This window comes from Panicum virgatum, chromosome 4K, assembly GCF_016808335.1.
Source record: "Panicum virgatum strain AP13 chromosome 4K, P.virgatum_v5, whole genome shotgun sequence".
Classification (NCBI taxonomy): domain Eukaryota; kingdom Viridiplantae; phylum Streptophyta; class Magnoliopsida; order Poales; family Poaceae; genus Panicum; species Panicum virgatum.
In genome coordinates this window covers 47927812-47953117 of record NC_053139.1, presented here as the reverse complement: position 1 = coordinate 47953117, position 25306 = coordinate 47927812, and the positions used below count along the sequence as shown (strand labels likewise).

Here is a 25306-nt window from a genome sequence, read left to right as displayed (position 1 = left end):
ACAATTTACAATTCCTCTGCACTTTTTCGGCGACTTCGCCTTTTCTTTTCTTTTTTCGACGAGTTCTTTCAAATCGACCAAGGACGTCTCACATTCGAGCGACTTGGTTTGCTGGTGAGTTTTCGTTTTACCGAGTATATTTGAGCTTTAGCTACCGGGCGCATCGCTGTGGCTTCGTTCAAATCTATTCAAAAGTTATTGAATTTGACTTTGTTTTCTCCCTTATCAATTTCAGGTCAAATTGACTGGCACGCTTGGTTGACTTTCCGGATTCCAGTGTGTTGATTCTTGCGTCAACACTGAATCCATCATTTGCCTCGTGGCACCCATCATTTGTGAGAATGTTGCCAAGATAGTCCTGATAGAGGGCAAGAAGATGGATTTGCGAACCCTCCAATTTTTACGACTGCAAGGACCCGGATGGTCTTCCAGGGTCGCAGTTGGGAGTTTTTCGTTGAGGAGATTCTAGATAAACACCTTTAGCTTTCAGCATTGGTGTGATTTTTTGGATAAAAATTAATCCATGCCTCATATTTCAGCATTTTCGTCCCTATGATGTAGGTTTTTGAGTCCTCTTTCCATCAAGACCGACAGCCATTGATTCTAAGTCTACTTGACGAAGTTATGATCGTTATACGGAACATAGTCAAGTTTTCGAGGTTTTCTGAATCCATCATTTGCCTCGTGGCACCCATCGTTTGTGAGAATATTGTCAAGATAGTCATGATAGAGGGCAAGAAGACGGATTTGGGAATCCTCCAATTTTTACGATATTGAAGACCCGAACGATCTTCCGGGGTCGCAGTCGGGAAATTTTCGTTAAGAAGATTCTAGATAAACACCTCTACCTTTCAGCATGGGTGTGATTTTTTGGATAAAAATTAATCTAGGCCCCATGTTTAACCGTTTTCATCACTAGGATGTTGGTTTTTGAGTCCTCTTTCCATCAAGACCGACAGCCGTTGATTCTAAGTCCGCTTGATGAAGTTATGACCGTTATACGGAACATAGTCAAGTTTTTGAGGTTTTCTGAATCCGTCATTTGCCCGTGGCACCCATCATTTGTGAGAATGTTGCCAAGATAGTCATGATAGAGGGCAAGAATACGAATTTGGGAATCCTCCAATTTTTACGACTTTAATGACCCAGACGATCTTCCGGGGTCGCAGAAGGGAGTTTTTCGTTAAGAAGATTCTAGATAAACACATTTACCTTTCAGCACGGGTGTGATTTTTTTGATAAAAATTAATCCTGGCCTCATATTTAAGCATTTTCATCCCTGGGAAGTTGGTTTTTGAGTCCTCGTTCGATTATGACCGTTATACGGAACATAGTCAAGTTTCCGAGATTTTCTGAATCCGTCATTTGCCCCATGGCACCCATCGTTTGTGCCAAGATAGTCGTGATAGAGGGCAAGAAGGCGGATTTGGGAATCCTCCAATTTTTACGACTTTAATGACCCGGACGATCTTCCGGGGTCGCAGTCGGGAGTTTTTCGTTGAGGAGATTCTATATAAACACCTTTTACTTTCAGCATGGGTGTGAGTTTTTGGATAAAAATTAATCCAGACCCCAATTTTAAGTCCTTTCATCCCTGAGAGGTAGGTTTTTGAGTCCTCGTTCCATCAACACCGACAGCCGTTGATTCGGAGTCCGCTTGACGAAGTTATGACCGTTATACGGAACATAGTCAAGTTTTCGAGATTTTCTGAATCCGTCATTTGCCCCATGACACCCATCGTTTGTGAGAATGTTGCCAAGATAGTCGTGATAGAGGGCAAGAAGACGGATCTGGGAATCCTCCAATTTTTACGACTTTAATGACCCGGACGATCTTTCGAGGTCGCAGTCGGGAATTTTTTGTTAAGAAAATTCTAGATAAACACCTTTAGCTTTCAGCATGGGTGTGATTTTTAGGATAAAAATTAATCCAATCCCCGTAGTGTCCGGTGGCAAAGATCTCAAGGTCTTACTGTCGCCACAAAATCAGCATCGGCAGTCCACGGTGTCAGGGCCCGCAAAGTACCTTAACGGATTGGTTAGGTGCCGTAATTCATTCCAACGTCATCTACACTGTCCACCCAACCTCCCTATGCATCATTCCTCCGACATGAATCTGATCTTGGAACCAGGATGGGGCTCGACATCTTCATCACAAAAAAATTATATATATATAGATTTACTGAAACAAACTATAATTTGGAACGGGGAAGAGTAGCTAGCTTGACGGAGCAAGAAGAATAATGTACGAACAACGTAACAGAGCTCAAAACATAGAAATCTAAGAGGGTATTTGTTGTTGGCTTGTTTTGTTTGCTTGCTTGCTATAAAAAGAGAGGAAGAAATTGGCGTTCCTATTTATTCATTACAGTGCTATATGGAGAGTATGCGTGCATGCAGCAGGGAAGTCGTGTCCGTCCCTACAAACTAGCTAGTCGACCGCCCGCCTCACCCCTCTCTCCTACCTTAATTTGTCACGCACAGATGCTTGAGGAGGAGGATGGGACGGGGCAGCTGCTCATCGTCTCCGGCGGCGGCGGCGGCGGCGGCAGGCTGAAGCACCGCACCAACAAGCGTCCCCGCCATTGGTCATCCTCCTTGCCGTCACCCGCTTCGTCTTCCTCCTCCCGAAGCGGCAGCACCACCACACAGCAAGAGGAAGACGAGGAGGCGGACGTGGCCAAGTGCCTCATCCTCCTAGCCCAGGGCCCCGCCGTGGCCGTGGAGCCACAGCCACCAATAGTAATGCCGGCACCCGAGACGCCCAGGAGCACGAGCCGCATGTACGCCGGCGTGTCGTCATCGTACGAGTGCAAGACGTGCAACAAGTGCTTCCCCTCCTTCCAGGCCCTCGGCGGCCACCGCACCAGCCACAGCAACGACAGGAAGAAGCAGCAGCCGCGGCGGCCGGAGCAGGAGGCCGCCGCCGCTGCTGTCACCACGACGCTTAGCCTGCGCACAGCAGCAACGGGGAGGCCGGTGGCGCACGAGTGCTCGGCATGCGGCACCACGTTCGCGTCCGGGCAGGCGCTTGGCGGGCACATGAGGCGCCACAGGCCGCTCACCATGAGCGCGGCGGCGCCGGAGAGCGTGGTCACCGCCGACGACAGTAGCAATAGTAATGGGCGGCGGCTGCTGCTGCTGCAGGAGAGGAGCGCAGGAGGCAACCACCACGTCAACCTGGAGCTGGACCTCAACCTGCTGCCAGCGCCGTCGACGGAGCAGGAGGTGACATCCCCGGCAAAGCGCATGCACCACCACTTGAATTGATTAGCTAGCTATATATAGCTTCATCATCATAATACTATATATCGATCGGATCGATCGATCGATATGGCTGCTGTTGATTCACACTCCAATGTAATCTTTGGGATTTCTTTTATTTTCATTTGTGTTTGTCCTATTATTACTTATACAATATGTACTACGTTTAGTTTCCACTCCAAAAACTTTTCACCTATTACATTGAATATTTAGACACATGTATGAAATATTAAATATATTAAAAAAAAACTAATTACACATATTGTGATAGCTTTGCGAGACAAACATTTCGAGCCTAATTAGTCCATGATTAGTCATAAGTGCTACAGTACTCCAAATATGCTAATGACGGATTAATTAGGCTCAAAAGATTTATCTCAACATTTTCAGGCTAATTATGAAATTATTTTTTATTAAACTTTTCAACCATAAACTAAACACCCCTGCGCCTTACAGCCATGCATGCATCAATCAGTATAAACTAGGGTTAATTGGATATATGCAATTATAATTATCCCATTTTTTTAAGAACACCATTACTATTCGTAAAACTTCCACAGCGCCATTATAATTCTGCGCTTGTTTGAAGGATACCACTGCGTACGTTTGATAGCAACTCGGGGCCACTTGCAGGCGTATTGGAATGTGGCGTATTTTCGTATGAAGTCCTTTACCCTCCCTTGAAAGGATAAGCCAGTGCCGCATTGTGGAGAAAGAAGTACAGAAAGTGGGCAAGAAAATGAGGTTTCAGAGGATATTTGTAGCTCTCAAACCTTGTGTGGATGGGTATCTAGCTGGTTGTAGGCCATTCATTGGTGTAGATGCCTCTATGCTAAATGGTAAATACACAGGACAGTTAGCATCTGCTACAGGAGTTGATGGACATAACTGGTTGTATTATATTGCTTATGCAATTTTCGACAATGAAAATAAGGACAATTGGAAGTGGTTTATGCATCAGTTGAGAAGGGCTGTTGGCAGCCCCCAAGGACTAGTGATTTGCACAGATGCATGTAAGGGCTTGGAGAATGCAGTTGGTGCTGTTTTTCATGAGGCTGAGTACAGAGAGTGCATGAGATATCTCTATGCCAACTTCATGAAGCATTACACTGGAGATGTTTTCACAAGTCATCTGTATCCGGCTGCTAGGAGCTACACCGAAGAATTGTTCAGGTGGCACATGAAGAAGATATATGACTTCACTCCAGATGCAATTGAATACTTACAAACTCACCACAATCAGATCTGGTATAGGTGTGGGTTCTCAGAGGATACAAATGTGACTATCTAACAAACAATGTATCAGAGAGCTTCAACAGTCAAGTGAAACACATGAAAGGGTTGCTGATACATGAGTTGGTTGATGGGATTAGGGAGATGGTGATGGAGAAGAGGTTTCTTAGGAGAAAGTGCGCAAGAGAAATGGCTGGAGATATTTTACCCAGTGTTATCAAGGAGCTCAACCTTATTAGCAACCACTTGAAAGTAGTGAAAGTTGCAGTAAGTGATGATGATTTTGCCGAGGTAACCTTACTAGATGATTGGAACAATCCAAAAAGGCACACTGTCGACCTTGTCAACAAAAAATGCAACTGTAGGGCATGGCAAATCAGTGGAAAACCATGTAGACACGCACTTGCTTGGATCTTGTCCAACAGAGACTTGCAAATCAAGGTTTTTGTACATCAATACTATTCTGTTGCCATGTTTAGAGCAGCATATGCAGACAGAGTTCTACCCATGCCTAATAGGGCTGACTGGCCTCAGGTGGAACTAGGATTCAAATTGTTTCCACCACTGCAAAGAAGGGCAGCAGGTAGACCAAGAGTTGTCGGGATAAGAGGGAGCATGGAAGAAAGGGCAAATATGAAGAAGGTAAGATGTAGAAGGTGCAAAGGCTTTGGGAACTTTGCAAAGACCTGCAAGTTGGCTGAACCAACAGAAGATGACTTTGGTATTGATGAGGCCGCTACATTTGCATCACTTAAAAGGTGACTCAATAAACCCTAAACTGTTTTGTAGGATATATTTTGTACTATAAATTTGACTGACTTACCTGTTAGAGAAGAAGATGAAGGACCTAGCCAGCCACCAAAACAGAAAAAGACCAGGAACAAGCAGCCGGCAAAGAAGACTGGGAACAAGCAACCGGCGAAGACGAAAAAGACTGGGAACAAGCAGCCAGCAAAGAAGAAAAAGACTCCTATCAAGAAGAAGCTAAAGAAGGCTGCCAGCGCACCTGAAGCAAGAGTGGCCAAAAGCCTGACTAGCTGGCTAGGCATCGAGTAGATGACTCAGAAACTTATCTGGGCTTTTGATGGTCTAAGTTAGATGATGTGTTGTTTGTTTTGTTGCTATGCAACTCATGAATGCTACCTCTTGTGAACTAGCACCTCATGTGTCTTCTGAACATGTTAAGTAGCACAGATATGTTATGCTGTTGTTATGTTACCTAGAGATTGCCAACCTGTTATGACATATGATCTGGTGATTTCAGTTAACATGCATGTTTGCTCATCTGTTAATTCAGTTAATATGGAGCGACTCACAAATATATCGAAAGCATGTCATAACAGCCACATCCATTCATTGATAAACCATTACATGTCAAACCCATTCAGAGATAAGGGTTCAGAATTTAGATAGCAACTACTTAAATTACATGACCAAACCTAAACCCTTGGCCATTGGCCATTACAATGCCAACTAAACTAATAGCTAGCCTAACAAATGTTACAAGTAAACACTGCTGGGGACTTGTTTCCCTTTGCAATCTCTTGCTTGATCTCTTCCTTGCCTTCCATCATCTTGACCATCATTTGACCAAGCTGGGCCTTCAACTCACACATCTACAGCTTCAAGTCACAAATCTGGAGCTTCAGGTCGCCATTGACCTCACCTGCAACCGATTTCACTTCTTCTGTAGGAACCGGATTCATCAATTCAGGGTGATTAGAGCGTAGGTACTCCACATAGGCCACCTCAAACCAGTAGTATGGACACTTGCTGCTATCATTCTGCGACAACAACTGAAAGCTCGCTCAAACCAAGAAACACAGACAACTGAAATCTAACAAGAGCCAGGCAACCAACGTACCGAAAAGTGGTTAGGGCACTTGTAATACACATCATTGGTCTTGCTTCTGCATCTTATCACCATGAGGTTGCCCTTGGGGCAGCAGATCCTAGGGAGGTCACCACACTGGGACCTGCTGGACGATGCGCCGCTGGCCATCTCCCAAGGCGACCAAGGTGCCGGTGATGGAAGGAGAGCGCGGTCGCCGGCGACCAATGGGCAGAGGACGGGGACAGGACGGTCGCCGGTGTTCTAGGGTTAGGGATTGGGAAAGGAGAAGCAAGAGGGGAACGACCGAACGAGGATGGGGGCGAGCGAATGGACTGTTGGCGCTGGCTTATCCTTTCAGGGAAGGGTAAAGGAGTCCATACGAAAATACACCACAGTCCAATACGCCTGCAAGTGGCCCCGAGTTGTGTCAAACGTACGCAGTGGCATCCTTCAAACAAGCGCAGAATTATAATGGCGCTGGGGAAGTTTTGCGAATAGTAATGGTGTTCTTCAAAAATGGGATAATTATAATGGCATATATCCAATTAATTTTATAAACTAAGGGGTTGTTTGGTTTCAGAGGCTAAACTTTAGTCTATATCACATCAAAGAGAATCTTAGTATTTAGAAGTATTAAATAAAAGTTAATTATAAAACTACTAACTGCAAAACTCTGGAACTAAACTACGAGATGAATCTAATGAGGTATACTAATCCGTGTTTAGCGAATGATTACTATAGCATTACTATAGCAAATATGAATTAATTAAGCTAGATTCGTCTCGTGAATTAGCACTCAGCTCTAAAAAAAATTATAAACAAATTTTATTCAATACTCTAAAATAGTAAGATTCTTTTTGATGTGATAGGGATAAAAAAATTCCAGAAAAAAACAGGGTCTACCCCCCCCCCCCCCCCCCCCCCCCCCCCAGCCATGCAGGCATCAGTCAGTCAGTACGCGCACTGCCTGCTAGCTGCAGACTCTTAATGATAAAGCAAGATCGAGGGATCCGAATTGATCCTTTAATTGCTGTAGTAGTAGTAGTAGTAGTTAGTGACACTACACTGATTGATTCTATTCCTAGCTATATATATTTGACATGACAAGATGGAGCAAAGTGATTTTTTGTCCATCACACAGGCATGATGAACTAAAAATTCATAAGGATACATATACATATACGTACATCAGTAAAGTGTCTCGATCAAATACACGCGTCAATATTGCTGGGCAATATATTTAATCACTACTAGTTATTAACCTATTAGCAGGATGTCGACGCAGCGTGCATTCTGGTTCAAGTGCCTACCCCGGCCACGCACTCGTTATTTTGGGCTCGCAGGCAGCAGCGGGATATGCATATGCGTGCACACTCTCTCAGGCTGTCCCCTCATCCACAGGTTCTGCAGCTCTCCTCTCTTCCACCCGAGCGCGATCAACGTTCCTGCACCAACAAGATACACACATCTGCATCATGGCATGCAATAGGCCCTGCTTGGTCATTCATAATCTCCATATATAGATATGCATCCACTGCATAGTCTCAAGCCATCTTCATTACCGAGTGTGAAGGGCACAATGTACAGAAGGGCAGGTTGGCCATGCCCATCCATCAGGTTCAGTGCAACATATGTGATCAGAAGTCCTGACCACATGGCCACAGAAGAAATAGCCAATTAGTCCACGAAAAAAGGAAATCATGGTTCAGCCTTCGGCCCACTGCATGGACACAAACTTACCGGAACCATAGGCCACCATTGACCACAAAAAGTAACCAGACTGAAGGCCCTTCTTTGCAACAAAATCGTATCTGAACAACAAATAAAATTAACCGCTTGAATTCAAAGAAAAGACACATGTGCTTTGCAGGCTAGACTTACCTTAGTGCGAAAGCAACTACCAGCCCAGGAAGAAGGATATCACCAAAGCCAATGATGCTGTACCCACCCCAAGGATCAAACATTCGTGGAATTTTTAGCAACATGGGCACGCCATCCTCGTCAGTCTTATCACCACGTGCAACCTATCAGAAGATCCCGGCATGTGCAACCACAAAGTCAGGACACTATCACTGCTAAACTTAGAACATCCTTTCACAATACTTACCACAATCATCACACTCTCATGAAACCACCTCTTGGAGACGAACACCCAGAAGATGTCATACAGGAAGGCACAACTGAGAAGAACTGAACCCACCTGATCATGGCCAGAAGGAAAACAAAACAGATTCCTCAACAGTTACCAACAAAACCCTTGGCAAAGGTCAACAGCAAGCAGAAAGTAAGAAAAATCGAGAGCTATTTGATTACCTTGAGGTTGGGTACTCTGACAATTTGGATGACTGTAACTATCAGTGTGATACCCTGATAAGTACAGAATTTGGAATCAGTTGATATTACCAACTACATATTTATTTATTTTTTACTCTCTTTTTTTGGGTGGGTGGGTGTGGGGGGGGGGGGTGTTATCAAATGCTACAGGCAGAGATACTCACAAGAATATCTTGCCCAATCCAAGCATACGGAAGTTGGCGGAAAACAGCCCATACAACAGCAAATGCAATGCAAAATGGACAAACTGCCAGAGTAAGATGTGAAACAGCTCCAATGAAAGGTACTTTCACAAAAGATTCTGCAGCAGGCTTGAACCATCTGAAAGGTTCCAGAATTGAGTCAATATAAGTAATTCTTAGGGGGAAAATCAGGTTTCTAGAAGAGGTTCTTGAACATAATGCTTGATTCAAACAGAATCCATTGTACCTTGATAACAGAGCAACCAAGCATGTTTGCAAACCCTGCATAAACAAAGGCTGTAGTTCAAGAAAGGAAAAGCAGCAAAGGACTAACTACAACAACAGTCTGTGTAGCAATCAACTGGAGAACAGCGTAGGATCAGTGAAGTAATAGCGCACTATCATGTTAGGTCATTTCAAGGTACTTGTACCAGCAGCTAATATCATTAAAACTTGCAATTCGTAATTATGTTTCTGAAAGGTGACCGATAGTGAGATAGAATTGCACCTCTACACCGCCGATGCAGAAGATTACCACCAGTAGCTCCACAAACCAGTAAGACATGAGTTTGTAGAGCATAATTAAGAAGCATGACGCAACCACCACAAACATTATCGCTGATACCACATTGATATCTACCATGCCACTAGAACCTCCAGCCTCAACATTCAGTAGGCCTTCATGGCCATCCTTAACAATAACAATAAGTGCATTTGTCAGTACATTTTAAGCTGATGCTACATTGGAGCAAGTGTCATGGCATGGAGATCAGAACCTTCAGGAGCTTCTCTTGTTCAATAACTGCTTCTCTAGCACTCCATGCAGACCAGTATGAAGCACCGAGGACTGTACCGACAGCCATGAGCCATAGAAATACCTCTGCAGTATCAACTACAGGACGGTCTGGAGAGTACAGCTGCACAGAAACTAAGGAAAAGACAAGGACACATCAGTACTCAGTGAGCTACTTCAGATAGAACAGATAACCAAAATGCAAGTCCATATAAAGCTGAAAGAAAGTCTAGATAACAATAGCTAATACTACACCCTTATGTTCCCATATGAAAATTGAAATGTTGACGACCATGCGAGCTAACAGTTTACCTGCGTTACCGTTTGTAAGAAGTGTGTGTAAAGCAGAACCTGCATCTTTTGGTAGAAGAACTGCAGGTATATGTATGTCAAGATCTGTCTCATTCCTTTCACAGACCATCTTGTACAATTCTGCAGGGTAAATGCATGATAGAATAAGTGAAATAAAACATTCGTCGAGTAGTGATACATGGTGTCCATTTTAATATCCTAACAACGTAACAGAATGTGTTGTTTGCTAGGTTCATATGAAAAATATTACAAGTCATAAATAGGGAAACTACACACCGTGGACATGGTTTATGATTACTATGGCAGAAGCACCGGTAGCTTCAGCAAACTTTGCTTTCTTTGTGAATTTGCACTTGCCCCTTTGAACTAAAAGAATATCCCCAGAAACCTAGAACAAGAATGGAGCATTTAATTTAACCACTGGGGTACAGAAGTTGGGTTTGAAATACGGACAAATAGTAAGTGCGACTTGAAGTTTCAGAAGATAAAACCTTGTCTTTTGGAGGAGAGCAGCACTCAATAGGGTCTGCCAGCGTGAGTTTAGTTCGGTTTGCGTGCTTCTCCTTGGAGACAATTTTGGGGCCAAAGCGAGCACCAACTCCAACAAATTCATCACCCTCCTTGCCGTTGACCCAGCTTTGCACTTTTACCTTACAAGATTAGCACAGGAGATATATAATAATATAACAGGTGATGAAAAGGGCAGGCGGTGATCTCTAGTATCTTGTACTATAAGTAATACTACGAACTAACTATAAGCTATGATATTTCAGTATGGTTCCTCCAGTTGGGGGGATTCGATTCGGGGGCTAAATGGAAAGGTAAACTGAGGTGGGCATCTGCTCAGCTTGTTACCAGGATGAAGTCGTTGTTGCATCCGGGGATCTTGGGTGCCTCGTCGTCGTGGTGGACGATGTCACCGCCGGCCGCGGCCCCCGCCAGCGCCGACACCATCAGCAGCGCCAGGACCGCCGCGGCGGCCATCTTGCACCTGAGACCTGAGCGAGCCCACCCCTTCACCTCGGTGGCACCGGAGGGGGGGGGGGGGCGGGGGATGGGGGCCGGACGACGGCGAGCTGGGAGGTGGGTGGCGGAGGGGAATCGCAAGGGTCGGGCGGGGCGGGGATGGTGGGTTGTTGACTGTGCTGACTCGCTTGGGTTGGGTACTTGGGTTTGGGTCGGGTTGCTGCGGCCCACTCGCGATCGCCGTGGCAGACGCTGATTTTATTCTTGTTTTTATTTATTTATTATTATTATTCTTGTCCCCCATCAGGCCATCACTAAAGGGCGACGCCCCTGAAAGATTAGGCTAATAGCTGGACTCCCCCTCTGTTTGTTGCTAATCTAACTAGTTTCTATGCGCTGGCTAGAGATGGCTACTGGTCTAACCCTGCCATCCCAAACTCAAACTCATAGAAAATATCTAAACCCATTAAAAAACTCATACCCGTGAAAAGTTTAGAATTTTGTCCAAACCCATCGGTAATGGACGCCCATGATTCATCCGTGGGTCTACATTTTACTGTACAAAATTTTTATCATGATCAACATGTTTAATATAGTTAATATTATTATAGCGTATAGAAATACATGATGAGCAAGAAATCTATAGTTCATTAAAAGTACAAATAAAAAAATATAAATAACAAGTTCTATATTTAAATGATCATAACACAACACAAAAGTCACAAATTCATCATATGAATGTACAAACACCACAACTGCAAAACATTAAGGGTTCACCAAATTAAGAAGTGAAGGAATGGGACGTTAAATTTGTTATAAATTCACAAAATAAATGACAACTGCATTATGTTGGATCGTGTTGAGCGTAGTTCAGCTAGTAAGATTTCTTGTAGTGGAATCTGTCCACCAAAGTTCAAGTCCTCAACGTAGCACGGGTGCTTGTATTTTTCTGAATTTATTTCAGGATTTAACCGGTGCTACTCTTTTAGTGGTAAGCGATGTGCCCATCGATAGCAAGACGTAAGTGGTGACTTCGTCAGTCTCAAGGATCTGCTGGCTCAGTCTCTCGGAGATGCTCATAGGGGTAGGATTTCGTGCGTGTATTTTGTAATAGGGTGAGTGTGTGTGCATTTGTGAGCGTCTCGTCTGTGTCTGTACTGTGTTTCGCAAAAAAAAAATCTACGAGTTTGCGGGTTCGGGTACTGTAGGAACAAACTCGTGTCCATAAACCCAATGGATAAGACTGTGCCTATTAATAAATCCATAGGAATAAAAGTTGACCTAAATTAATACCCTAATAGAGTAAAAATTCATCAGATTTCAAATTTCGGGTACTCATTGTCATCCCTAACTAAGAGCAAGGATAATGGTTTCGGCGACTGCTTGCATCTCCCGGTGGAAACGTGCACGTGATTGTGGCGGGCCAAGCTGTTGGCTCGCTGCTCAGTCAATAGTCGTAGGCGCAACACTTCTTCGCCGGCCGGAGCGAGCGTCTCGCCAAACATCCATTTTCTTCTCTTTTTTGCTTCTCTCTCCTCCATGTAGGTATGAGCTAGCTAGTCGTCCATCGTAATACTTCTCTAACTTTGGTCCGGAAAAACTTACATGTGTAATGTGTTGGACTACTTGGGCAACCTCACATCACATGCCTTTTTTTTTCTAGGGATCCCTTTTTTCTATCATATCACATGGCTTGGTCCTGGAGATCTGAACGTAAATTCTACTGTGAAGAAGGACCAGAACGTAAAATTCCATGGGCAATGGTAACTGGTGAGCACGAGCAAGCATGTCAATCACTGTAGCAGCCAGCCAGTAGTTATTAGAGATTGCAGTGCAGCAGCTCTTGTCTGTCCCGTCGACCGGAAAATCCCAAATCCCAATTCCAATTCTGACGGCCCCTCCTCCTCCTCCTCCTCAGTCCTGGTCCTCTGCTCCCCATCCCACCCGTTGCAGACTTGCAGTTAGAGAGAGAGAGAGAGGGGGGTAATCATCCATCAATCAATAAGTAAGGGGATCGATCGATCGGAGCAAAAAAAAGATCGGAATCCGCTTCTCCCAGGGGTGAGGGGGGGTGCCATGCTCTCTCGATCCAATCCGGTTCTTGCCGAATGAATTGAGGATGACGACGGCGGAGGGATCCACATCCACCATGGAGGACGAGCCTGACGGCGCCGCCAACTCCTTCGTTCTGCGCTCCGGCGTCCGCGCCGGTCTCAAGCGCGAATTCGCCTTCGCCATCGCCTCCCAGGCCGCCCTCTCCGCGCCCCTCGGCCGCACCCGCCGCTCGTCCCGCACCCTCACCTCATCGCCCGCTTCCGACCCCAACTTCTCCGAGGCCAAGCGCCGGCGCCCTCCAGATCCTCCCCCTCCTCCCCAAGGCCCCGTGCTCGCCTTGATGGCTGCTGACCCCACCAGCCCTCAGCCGCCGCCGCTGTCGACTCCACCCCCACAGCCGCAGCCCGACGCCGAAGCGGATCCCAGCACCATCATCATCATCCCGCCGGAGTCGCCGCCTAGGCGGATCACGCGCTCCATGCTCCACCACAAACCTCCCCCTCCTACCGCCGCTCCTCCTCCTCCTCCTCACAATGCCACTCCACTCAAGCCCAAGCCCGAACCGCCGGAGGAAGACGAGGACGACAGGCCCGGTCCATCGCTTCGGCGCTTCACTAGATCACTCTTACTCAAGGAGAAGGACAGCAACGACGACGACCTCTCAGGTACCACCACCGCCAGCAATGCCTCCTCCTCGCCACCACCCAACGCCACCACAAGTATCAGCAGCAACAAGCGGAATACAAACAAGATCCCCACCAACCTCAGGCAGCTTCTGGCCACCGGCCTGCTCGAAGGCCAGCCCGTCAAGTACATCATGAGGAAAGGCAAGGTACATATGCTCTCCTCTCTCTCTCTCTCTCTGTTTACCCACCCAATGCTGAACCCTTTTGTGGTTATATAGTTTCATGGTTGCTGTAATTTTGACCAGGGATCTGTTTCTGGTCTTATTTCAGCGGGCAGTACTCCGGGGAGTTATCAAGCGCGCCGGCATATTGTGCGCTTGCTCTTCGTGCAAAGGCCGAAAGGTGAGTTTTCTCTCCTCTTCTCAAAATCACCACCTTTCTATCCCAACTTTTGAGGGTTCAGCCAATGTGCCTTTGAATCACAGGTTGTTTCACCTTACTATTTCGAGGTGCATGCTGGCAGTACCAAAAAGCACCCATCCGACTACATTTTCCTGGAAAATGGAAATAATCTGCATCATGTGTTGAGGGCATGCGCAAATGCTACCTTAGACATGTTGGAGTCAGCAATACGGATGGCGATAGGCCCAGCACCTCAGAAGAGAACATTCAGATGCCAAACCTGCAAAAGTGGGTGTGGTTTCTCCTCTCATCCCTACCTATCTCGCCAAGCTCGGTTTTTTAATTTCTCAAATATTGATCCATATCTAATATTTCAGGTTCATTCAGCACACTCTGCAGTGGGAAATTTGCTTTGTTTTGTGATTCATGTCTTGAGTCCAAGGGAGCTAAGAATAGTACCAGGTAATCTTTGTAATAGATGTGCCCATTCCATTTTTTATCACATCAAATATATTTGCATGGGGTTCCAAATCATTGGTTGTTGCCCTACTTTCATTTAGGTCACCAAAAATTGCACGTGGTTTGACTTCATCTGCCAAGGGTTATAAAAGTACATCCCCAGGAGCAAAGTCTGTGAGTGTAGGAAGACTTACAAGAAAGTAGGTATTCTCAATTATGATAAACATCCTTTTCCTTGAGTTATTCACACCTCATAATCCCCAATTTGCTATTTTATGACAAAAAATAGGGATAAGGGATTGCATAAGGTGGTTTTCATGAGTGGTGTTTTACCAGAGGGTACTGATGTCGGCTATTATGTTGGCGGAAAGGTCATTTTCTTATTTTTGTCTCGCAACTTACTGTTTTCGGCCAGTGCAAATGTTATTTTGTTATTAACATTTGTAGTGACAACTTTCTAGAGGTTACTAGATGGATATATAAAGGAACTTGGGATCTACTGTCATTGTTGCAACACAGTGGTAAGTTGTAGCCCCTTTCATTAGATACATGTTGAAATTTAATGGCACGTAACAACTCAACTATAATCAAGCCCAGTCTAAATCTCGAATTCATTTAATTCAATGGACAGGTTAGTCCTTCACAATTTGAAGCCCATGCTGGTCGAGCTGCTCGACGCAAACCGTGAGTATATTCGTGCAGTTTATTTTTGCAAGGGTACAATCCAAACTCTAATCCCTTCCACAAATACACTTATAGGTACCACAACATATATATGTCGAATGGTGTTTCGCTGCATGAGCTGTCAATTTCACTCTCAAAAGGTCAAAAGATATCAAACAGACAAAGTGATGACTTGTGCAGCATTTGTTCAGATGGTGGTCAGCTTCTCCTTTGTGATACCTGTCCAAGAGCTTTTCACAGAGGTAATGACATTATGCATACCCAGAGGTCTCGGCTTTGAATCCTGGTGGACATGATTAAATAAAATAATTGCAGCCGACTCCTATTTCCACGTTTGAGGCCTGAGGGAGCCTGCACGTGGAAGTGTTAAGTATAAGTGAACTGCTCACCTCTTCCCATCAGCTAAGCTTTTGGGTTGAATTGGTTGGTGCATGCAACTCAATAATATTTTTTATAGTGGAAGGCTAAATTTACTGTCTACAGATGTTGTACTGATGCTTGAAAATCCATGTGTCAGACCTTCCAAAATCTACCTAAATTATGTTGTAACACTATGCTCGATTTGTAGTCTATGTTAGAGGATTATGTATGCCCATGTGGGCTGTGCTTGGTTTGGCCTGTCAGGGCCCATGGCGCCTGGCCGCACCATCCATCCTGGATGTGTGTGCCGGCCCTAGGTTAGGTGCATCCGGTGCTTCCTTCATGTACAAGGCAAGGATCCCTTGATTGGTGGTGTTTCTATAAACCATTAGGGTTCCTTGCCTATATATGTAACTGGCTATTGCCCCTTGGAATACATCTACAATTCCTAGCCATATTCTCTTTCATGGTATCACGAGTCCGGGTTTTCTCCCCGATTCACCTTCCGCTGCCCTAGCGTTCCGGCCCTTGCCGTGCAGCGCCCACGCACCGGCGTCCCGCCGTGCCGTGTCCACCCTCCCCTCCTGTGCGCCGGCTCTCTACCGTGCCGTGTCGCGCCACCACCCTATACCCATGGCCGGATCTCCTAACCCCTCTGCCACCGCCGCCGCTGAAGCAGAGGCCGCCAAGGCCGACGCCGCCAAGGCTGCTGCCGCCGCTGCCGAGGCCAAGGAGCAGCGCCGGGCGGCGCGCGTGGCTGCCCTAGCCCGCGCCGCCGAGGTCGAGGCCGAAGCCGCCGCGGCGGCCAAGGAGCGCGACGCCGCCGTTGCTCGCGCACGCGACGCCCTAGCGCGCGCCGAGCGTGAGCGCGACGCCGCCCTCCCCTCCGCCGATGAGGACGCCGACGGGGACGCCCATGACGCCCCCCCTCCTGATTCGCGCGATCTCCATCAAGCCCTGCTGCTCCACGAAGCCGCGGCCATCGTCAATCTTCACGCGCAGGCGGTGGCAGTCCAGAACATCAGGAGTCTGATCCCCGTCGTCCTCGACGTCTCCGGCAGCTACGCTCGCTGGAGGGACCAGTTCCTCCTCGTCGTCCGCAAGTTCTCTCTTCGCGACCACGTCCTCTCCGACGCTCCCCTTGCTGCTGCCCAACCCGAGTGGGCACGCATGGACTGCGTCGTGAAGTCCTGGATCCTTGGCTCCGTCTCCGACGATCTCCGCAGGCGCCATCTCCGCGCGCGATGCCTGGCTCGCTGTGGAAACACAGTTCCTCGGCAACCGCGAGACGCGCGCCCTCTACCTCGACGCCGAATTCCGCGGCTTATCTCAAGGTGATCTGTCCATTACAGATTACTGCAGGCGGCTCCAGCGGATGGCCTCTGACCTTGGCGCCCTCGGCGAGGTCATTTCAGATCGGACCCTCGTCCTCAACCTCATCCGCAGCCTCAACGAGCGCTTCGTCAACATCGGCCTCCATCTTCGGCGTAGTCAGCCCTTCCCCTCCTTCCTCAAGGCAAAGGAGGCCTTGCGCTTGGAGGAGCTCACCTTCGCGCATCAGGCTGCGACTCCGACAGCCCTCGTCGCCACGCAGACAGCCGCGCCCTTTCCTGCTGGCGGCACCAGCAACTCCAAGGGCGGCGGCGGCTCTGGCTCCAGGGGCGCTCAGGCGAAGCCCTCCAAGAGCCGCCGCAGCAAGCGCGGCGGCGGTGGGAACAAGAAGGACGCCGCCACCTCCCAGCAGCCTGCCGGTGGCGCTAAGGGGGGGCAGCAGCCTGCGCCCTGGCCAACATACTGGAACTCGTGGTCCGGGTCCATCCAGATGTGGCCAGGCCCACGCCCTCCCCAAGCTCGTCCTCCGCAGCAGGCTCAGCAGCAACAGCAGGCCTTGCTCGCCTACCAGCAGGCCCTGCTGACCGCGCAGCAGTCGGCTCCTCCACCGACCCCCACCGCGCCTGCCGGACAGTGGACTGCACCAGCACCGGGTTATTACAACCCGCTCACCGGTCTCCCTTCATGGGACCAGCAATCGCTCGCCTCGACGTTCAGCACCATGACACTCAACCCGCCACAGAACACAGAGTGGTATTTTGATTCAGGTGCCTCCTCTCATATGACCCCTCATGTGACAGCCCTGTCTCACTCCCTACCACCCCAGTCTTCCACTCCCTCTATTGTTGTCGGTAATGGTTCTCTTCTGCCTGTCACTGCAACTGGCTCAACTGACCTACACAGATCCTTACATCTTAATAATGTTATGGTTTCACCTCCACTTATTAAGAATCTTATTTCTGTTCGTCAGTTCACTTCCGATAACTGTTCTGTGGAGTTTGACCCTTCTGGTTGTTCTGTGAAGGATCTCCTGTCCAGGAAAGTGATCGTGTGCAATAGCTCCGGGCCGCTCTACCCGCTGCACCTTCCGGCAGCCGCTCACTCCCTGGTCACCACCTCCACCACCTCCCTCTGGCACCGTTGCCTCGGTCATCCAGGTCGCGACACCTTCAGTAAGCTCGCTTCCATCCTTCTGGCGTGTTCCAGCGATGGCGGGTCTTCCCTTTGTCATGCGTGTCAGCTTGGGCGCCATGTTCGCCTCCCTTTTAGTGCATCGTCGTCTCGTGCGGCTAATAATTTTGATCTAATACACTGTGATTTATGGACCTCTCCAGTTGTCAGTGTCGGGTTTTAAATATTATCTTGTCATTCTCGATGATTGCTCGCACTATCTGTGGACTTTTCCTTTACGTCTCAAGTCTGACACGTATGCCACCCTCACTCACTTTTTCGCTCATGTGCAAACCCAGTTCGGCGTCACCGTCAAGGCAATCCAGTGCGACGACGGCAAAGAGTTTGACAACTCCAGCGCCCGCACGTTCTTCTTGACGCACGGCGTCCACTTGCGCATGTCCTGCCCCTACACCTCCGCCCAGAATGGTAAAGCTGAACGCATTATTCGCTCTACTAATAATGTTGTTCGCTCCCTTCTATTCCAGGCGTCTGCACCTCCGTCCTTCTGGGTGGAAGCTCCCTCCACAGCTACCCACCTCCTCAACCTGCTACCCACCAAAACACTCGACTCTGCAACACCGCACTTCATCCTTTTCGGCAATACGCCGTCCTACGATCATCTGCGTGTTTTCGGATGTACATGTTATCCCAACCTCTCCGCCACCGCCCCTCACAAGCTAGCTCCTCGCTCAGCCTTGTGCGTCTTTCTGGGATATTCCGCTCATCACAAAGGCTATCGCTGTCTTGATCTTGCCACGAACAAGATCATCATCTCTCGCCATGTCATCTTCGATGAGGCCTTCTTCCCATTCGCTGAGCAGCACCCCCAGCCTATCTCCCCGGCGGCCTTTGAGTTCCTGGATAGCACTGACTCTGTGCCGGCTCCTGTTGGACCGTCACAACCCCCTGTGGTTGCAGGTACACCTCCCCGCTGTGCTGGCTCGAGCCCGTTGCACGCCGAGCGCAGTCCTCCCCAGTCATCTACGCCCGCCAGCGCGTCACGCGCGGCATCGTCGCCCAGCGCGCCGCCACGCGCGGCACCCGATGCTGCGTCGCCCCGCGCGGCCTCTGGCGACTCGACTCCGTCCCATACAGCTGGGGGCGCCTGGGTGCCCCCCTTGCGGGACATTCAGCATGTCTACACCAGGCGTGCCCTCCGCGTTCCGCCAGGCTTCGCGTCCCTGCCGAGCGCCTAGTCCTCGCCGCCCTTACCTAAGGGCGCTGCTCCGAGGACACCGGTGGTCAACGACCACGCCATGCGCACTCGCGCGAAGAGTGGCTTCTGGATGCCACCACGGCCGCTTCTTCATGCTGCTCCATTGTCACCAGTTCCGACGACCTACCGCAGCGCCCTTGCCGACCCAAATTGGCGGGCTGCTATGGAGGAGTTCCGTGCTTTGCAGCAGAACTCCACTTGGGAGCTGGTCCCGCGCCCGCCACAAGCCAACATCGTCACTGGTAAATGGATCTTCAAACACAAGTTTCAGGCTGATGGCTCTCTCGAGCGTTACAAGGCCAGATGGGTTCTTCGTGGTTTTTCTCAGCGCCCCGGTGTTGATTTTGATGAGACTTTCAGTCCAGTTGTGAAGCCTGCCACTGTTCGCACTGTTCTGTCGCTAGCTCTCTCTCATCACTGGCCTATCCATCAGCTCGACGTGAAGAATGCTTTTCTTCATGGGACTCTGTCTGAGACTGTGTACTGCGCTCAGCCCGCCGGTTTTGAGGATCCTGCTCATCTAGAGTTTGTCTGCCGCCTGAACAAGTCATTGTATGGACTCAAGCAGGCGCCCCGTGCCTGGTACAGCCGCTTCGCCACACACCTCCTCAGTTTGGGATTTGTTGAAGCTAAGGCCGATACTTCACTGTTCATCTACCGGCGTGGGACAGATACTGTCTACCTACTCCTTTATGTAGATGACATTGTCCTGACAGCGTCTTCTGTTGGGTTACTTCGCCGCACCATTGGAGCCCTTCAGCAAGAGTTTGCAATGAAGGACCTGGGTGAGCTTCATCACTTCTTGGGCATGGAGGTTCAGCGTTGCGGTGATGGTCTGTTTCTCTCTCAGCGCCAGTACATGATTGATATCCTCAATCGGGCGGGCATGGCTGACTGCAAGCCTGTTTCTACTCCAGTCGACTGCAACTCGAAGCTTTCTGCTGATGGTGTTCCTGTTCAGGATGCGACTGATTTTCGGAGTCTTGCTAGAGCATTACAGTATCTGACTTTCACCAGACCGGACATTGCATATGATGTTCAGCAGGTCTGCTTGTACATGCATGATCCCCGAGAGCCTCATCTTGCTGCGCTCAAGCGGATCCTGCGCTACATACGGGGCACTCTTCACCTTGGGCTACTTCTCCGGCCTTCTTCGTCTACTGAGCTGGTTGTCTACTCTGATGCTGATTGGGCTGGTTGTCCTAACACGCGCAAGTCTACCTCGGGCTTTGCTGTGTTCCTCGGTGACAATCTGGTCTCCTGGTCTTTTAAGAGGCAGCAGACTGTTTCTCGCTCCAGTGCAGAAGCCGAGTATCGCGTTGTTGCCAATGCTGTTGCAGAGGCTTCTTGGCTGCGCCAGCTTCTCCAGGAACTTCACGCTCCTCTCCGTCGAGCCGTCCTGGTCTATTGTGACAACATCAGCTCCGTGTACATGTCCTCCAACCCCATCCAACATCAGCGCACCAAGCACATTGAGATCGACCTCCACTTCGTTCGCGAGCGGGTTGCCACTGGTGATGTTCGTGTTCTTCATGTGCCAACCACGTCACAATATGCCGACATCTTCACCAAGGGCCTCCCTTCGTCGATCTTCGCTGAGTTCAGGTCCAGTCTGAACGTTTGCGGTGCTGCCGATCAGACTGCGGAGGCGTGTTAGAGGATTATGTATGCCCATGTGGGCTGTGCTTGGTTTGGCCTGTCAGGGCCCATGGCGCCTGGCCGCACCATCCATCCTGGATGTGTGTGCCGGCCCTAGGTTAGGTGCATCCGGTGCTTCCTTCATGTACAAGGCAAGGATCCCTTGATTGGTGGTGTTTCTATAAACCATTAGGGTTCCTTGCCTATATACGTAACTGGCTATTGCCCCTTGGAATACATCTACAATTCCCAGCCATATTCTCTTTCAGTCTACATGGGGATTCCTGTTGTATAATCTTTTTCTTTGAATTGCAATGCTGCTTTTTTTTCACTCATGTTCAACTGTTTTTTATTGCCATCTTGCAGTTCTTATTTCTAACATCTAGTGAAATCAAGAATTATGTTTCATATATTCCTTTTAGTGAACCCCTTTGAACAGAGCTGCACTGGTGGATTCTCATTACTGTTATGCTGTATTTCCTCCCTATCCATCTATTGCAGAATGTGTTGGCTTGTTTGCTACCCCAAAGGGAACTTGGTGTTGCCGATATTGTGAGAATAGACAACAGAGGGAAAGTTGTTTGGCATTTAACAACAATGCAATAGCTGCTGGGAGGATTGAGGGAGCTGACCCCTTGGAAGAAATATTCACACGGTCAATACGCATCGCTACATCACTCGAAACTGGATTTGGTGGTTGTGCACTATGCAAGTAAGTGTTCGTCCATAGTCATGGACTCATGGTGCTTGTATATTCACTCTGGCTTGCTTTTCTTTTATGCTTTCATAAACTCTGTGCTTTCAGACTTCCCTTCCTAGGCCAACAGAGGAAATTTGCCTCTTACCAAGTACTGGTATTTGCTTTATATACTGGTTGAGCTAAGGGAGATCAATATCTGAATGCTTAATATCTTTAACCCTTACCAACTCGCTGATTACTTTTGCACATATGTTAATTTTGTTATTTTTATTTAAGCTTTATCTACCCTAGTTAATTCTGTGTTAGCATTACTTCATAATTTCTAGTTGTTGTGCTTGTTATGGATTCTGCATGAAGTATATTGGTTTGTAAAAAAAATAAGTAAATAAAAAAAAGAGGACTCGACCACAGGGGGAGACTCCCAACAACTCCCAAAGTTCAATGCTCTAACCAGTTTGACTGCGAGAAGTACCTTTTACAAAAAAAAATGCTTAATGGCAACTTTGCCGAGTGCAGTAGCATTTCTTCAGAACCATAAGTGCCATAACATCTGCTCCCGGATTTAGTATGCAGTTTTGTTATTTATATATGCTTAATGACATTGTCTGTTTGAATTATTTTGGCAGGCTCCATGATTTCAGCAAAAAGAAATTCAGTACCCGGACTGTGCTGCTTTGTGACCAAGTACGTTTACCAATCATATAGAATTATAGACCATGGTTTACCTCTGTGAATGCTGATACTAGTGTCCTTCCATGATCTATATAGAGTGTTAACCTGCTGTTTCTGTCTTGTGCTTTTTATAAGGTAGCAGTGGTAAATTTGTAACAGTAAGTCCTTCATGTCTTTTTTGACCAGTGCGGTAGAGAATATCACGTTGGTTGCCTCAAGGAACATAACATGGCCGATCTGACAGTGAGTTTTCTAACCTGAGACATCTGGAAGAGTTTGTAGCAGAAACTTAGCACCATATTAATAATTAACTAATGCAGGCATTGCCTGAGGGGGCATGGTATTGTTCCACCGACTGTGTGAGGATTAACCGGACACTGCAAGACAGACTTAATCGTGGAGGTGAACCTGTCCATACGATGGATCTAGATGTTATTAAGAAGAAGCGAGAAGCAAAAGGTTTAGATGTGGATGTTGACCTTGATGTTAGATGGAGAATTTTGAAGGATAAGAGTTCAGAAGACAGCAAATTGGTGCTTTCCAAAGCAGTTGCAATTTTTCATGTGAGTTTCTGTCACTTCATACTGGATATTAATTTTTTTATGACAGGTGCCTGTTGATTGTTAACACTTGGTAGAACTTGCAATAACTTATGACCAGGATGTTGCAAATATATAGTGTATTAAGAAAAACAAAGTATCCTTACGCAGGGTTGTGCGGAGTGCACTTTTTGATAATGGAGGTGAATATAGTGGATATCTTGTTTTACATGCTCTCCCCATTTCATGTATAACCTTGCAAACCTGACGTTTAAGCTATAAATCAACAAGAAAAAAAAACTGACAGAATAAAAGCATCTTCACTTCACTAACTGATATTATTCAAGTTCAGGCTCAACTTACAGTACGGGAAATGATTACAGATTCTGCTTAGCAGACATAAAGAAATTTTTGTTTATTTACAAAACCTGGGATGCACCCTTTGATCGATTCAGTATACTATTTCCATTTCTGCAGGAAACATTTGATCCCATTATCCAGATAACAACTGGACGGGACCTCATTCCAGCCATGGTTTATGGGTACGGTCTAGCGTCTACCTCGTTTACTTGTATCACACGCAAATCAAAATTGTGAAAATAATATATGCTTGTTTCCAGGAGGAGCGCAAGGGATCAGGATTACACAGGAATGTATTGTGCTGTGTTGACTATGCGGTAATTTTTTTTTTCTTAGATTGGTTCTGGCAGAAAATGAAATGATATTGCCAATCAATTGTCTCTAGTTGAGCTACTCTAATTAATTTTGTTGATGCAGCAACACTGTAGTTTCTGCCGGTCTTTTCCGCGTCATGGGTAGTGAAATTGCTGAGCTGCCGTTGGTTGCTACAAGTCGGGATAGCCAAGGCTTGGTAAGTTTGTAAAGCATCGGATGGTATTATAATTCAAGATTTAATTGGAACATAAAGAATGAATATTTTGAGCGTGTGGAGTCTGAAATAAACCAGCTCCATAGATCATGTATTTGATGCAAGCCTGCAATGCATAGTTGCACCAATGCCCCCTGTGGATAAGGGACAGCAAGAATGGTCTAACTGCAGTAGGTGTGCTAGCCTTTGAAAGATGGTTTTGATGATACAGGATGTTTTAGATCTTCGGAACAAGTTTTAGTAGTTGGATTATTAAATTTGAGTGTAAATGCAGAATTGGGGCTTTCCTTGTTACAAATTGTTTGTCGTTGTTGAGACAAGACTTGACATATTCTAGCATTGATCTTTCTTTTCTTCTGTGAACTGAGCAGGGATATTTCCAAGTGCTTTTTGCCTGCATTGAACGACTTTTGGCATCTTTGGAGGTGAAACATTTTGTGCTACCAGCTGCAGAGGAAGCTGAGTCTATCTGGACAGAGCGGTTTGGGTTCACAAAGATAAGCCAGGATGAGGTTTGTATATGTTCCTAGGTCCAACTTGCAAGCATGTATGTGAGACCGAAGGATTAGCTTGAGGTTGTACTTATGTAAATTTTATTGTGTTCTGCAGCTGCGTGAATACCTCAAGGGTGGGCGAACAACTGTGTTTCAGGGGACATCAAACCTGCACAAGCTGGTCCCCCTCCCAGAACAGGAATGCTAGTTCTGCTAAGAAACACATCTCTTTGTGTGCGTGCTTCTGAGGTTGATAGGAAGGGAACCCTGAACCCTTTTTACGTGAAAAGTTTTTGAGCATGGTGATTATCTGTTGTCAAGGCAAAGACGGAGATTGTGTAAGATACCTAAACCAGGGACGAGCAGCAAAGGCAAAGCCAAAGCTGAGTGAATTTCAGGCAACTTATTGGGTGGCAAAGTTATGCGTATTTGTGGGTCGTTGTGCTAGTGTTGAGGTGGTGTTTGCTTGAGATGGCAACTGTGGAGGTGACTGTTGTATCCTGTTGAGGTGGTGTTTGTTTGAGATGGCAACTGTGGAGGTGACTGTTGTATCAGCTGATGTCTTTTTGAGTCGTGATAGGAGTTAGCTGTGTGATAGTAGCTGTTAGGAGTGGGGTGGATTGGGGAGGTCTCAAATTCAATGTACAGCATGAACATGTGATTCCTCTTTGTTTGTCTGCCTCTGTTGTTATAGATCGTCTTTGTGGATGCAATGTAGTGCAGTCAGTCCGTGTCCAAGAATGTAAAGTGTATTTGTTTCATTATGATAAGTTATTGATCATTAGTATTTAACTTTTGTGATATAAAGTTGGTGTCATTAGATTTGTTTTCAAAATTATGTACTTATGAGTGAAATTTGCATCACAAAAATGACATTAATAGGGTGATTTGGAGTTTAGGTATTGTAACAAAAGATGGAGTATTGTTTTTTTTCTATTTTCCAACAGATTCATCCATCTTTTGCGGTCTTTAATTTGTACGAATTCCTTGAGGTCGTGCAGGTTATTGTTTAAAGAGTCGTCAGCATAATTGTGAGTTGTGACCGATACCAAACCAGTTGTGTGGCTTGTATCTTGTGCTTTTGAGATCCGCTGAAATGCACATCAGTTGAAATTAATGCCATATTCTCGTATGTGGTCGTTAACAGAT

The 25306-nt window shown here is 47.0% G+C and overlaps 3 protein-coding genes across 4 annotated transcripts; 2 read left to right on the top strand and 1 right to left on the bottom strand.

Moving 5' to 3' along the window:
• Positions 1 to 2484: 2484 nt before the first annotated feature.
• Positions 2485 to 3270, top strand: LOC120702298 (zinc finger protein ZAT5-like). Its single transcript, XM_039986016.1, has one exon. It carries the CDS (start codon positions 2485 to 2487, stop codon positions 3268 to 3270), a length of 786 nt encoding a protein of 261 aa, XP_039841950.1.
• A 4068-nt stretch (positions 3271 to 7338) lies between these two features.
• Positions 7339 to 11150, bottom strand: LOC120704602 (signal peptide peptidase-like 5). Of its 2 annotated transcripts, none has more exons than XM_039989058.1 (14): positions 10808 to 11150; positions 10444 to 10602; positions 10229 to 10340; positions 9953 to 10072; positions 9624 to 9775; positions 9356 to 9538; positions 9095 to 9129; positions 8830 to 8986; positions 8645 to 8698; positions 8439 to 8531; positions 8213 to 8355; positions 8072 to 8142; positions 7894 to 7977; positions 7339 to 7776 (listed from the first exon to the last, which is right to left on the bottom strand). In XM_039989058.1, exons 1-14 carry the CDS (start codon positions 10934 to 10936, stop codon positions 7658 to 7660), a joined length of 1611 nt encoding a protein of 536 aa, XP_039844992.1. In that variant the 5' UTR covers positions 10937 to 11150; the 3' UTR covers positions 7339 to 7657. The 2 variants fall into 2 exon arrangements, with proteins under 2 accessions (XP_039844992.1, XP_039844993.1); XM_039989059.1 differs by having other exon boundaries at positions 7401 to 7799.
• Positions 11151 to 12742: 1592 nt separating this feature from the next.
• On the top strand, positions 12743 to 24964 carry LOC120704599. The gene is made up of 18 exons (XM_039989054.1): positions 12743 to 13805; positions 13930 to 14001; positions 14085 to 14289; positions 14379 to 14463; positions 14562 to 14660; positions 14750 to 14831; positions 14922 to 14981; positions 15092 to 15144; positions 15220 to 15386; positions 21365 to 21575; positions 22190 to 22247; positions 22422 to 22478; positions 22556 to 22798; positions 23252 to 23316; positions 23395 to 23451; positions 23552 to 23645; positions 24035 to 24175; positions 24273 to 24964. The coding sequence occupies exons 1-18, from the start codon at positions 13038 to 13040 to the stop codon at positions 24363 to 24365; spliced, it is 2610 nt and encodes an 869-aa protein (XP_039844988.1). The 5' UTR covers positions 12743 to 13037; the 3' UTR covers positions 24366 to 24964.
• The last annotated feature ends 342 nt before the right edge of the window (positions 24965 to 25306 follow it).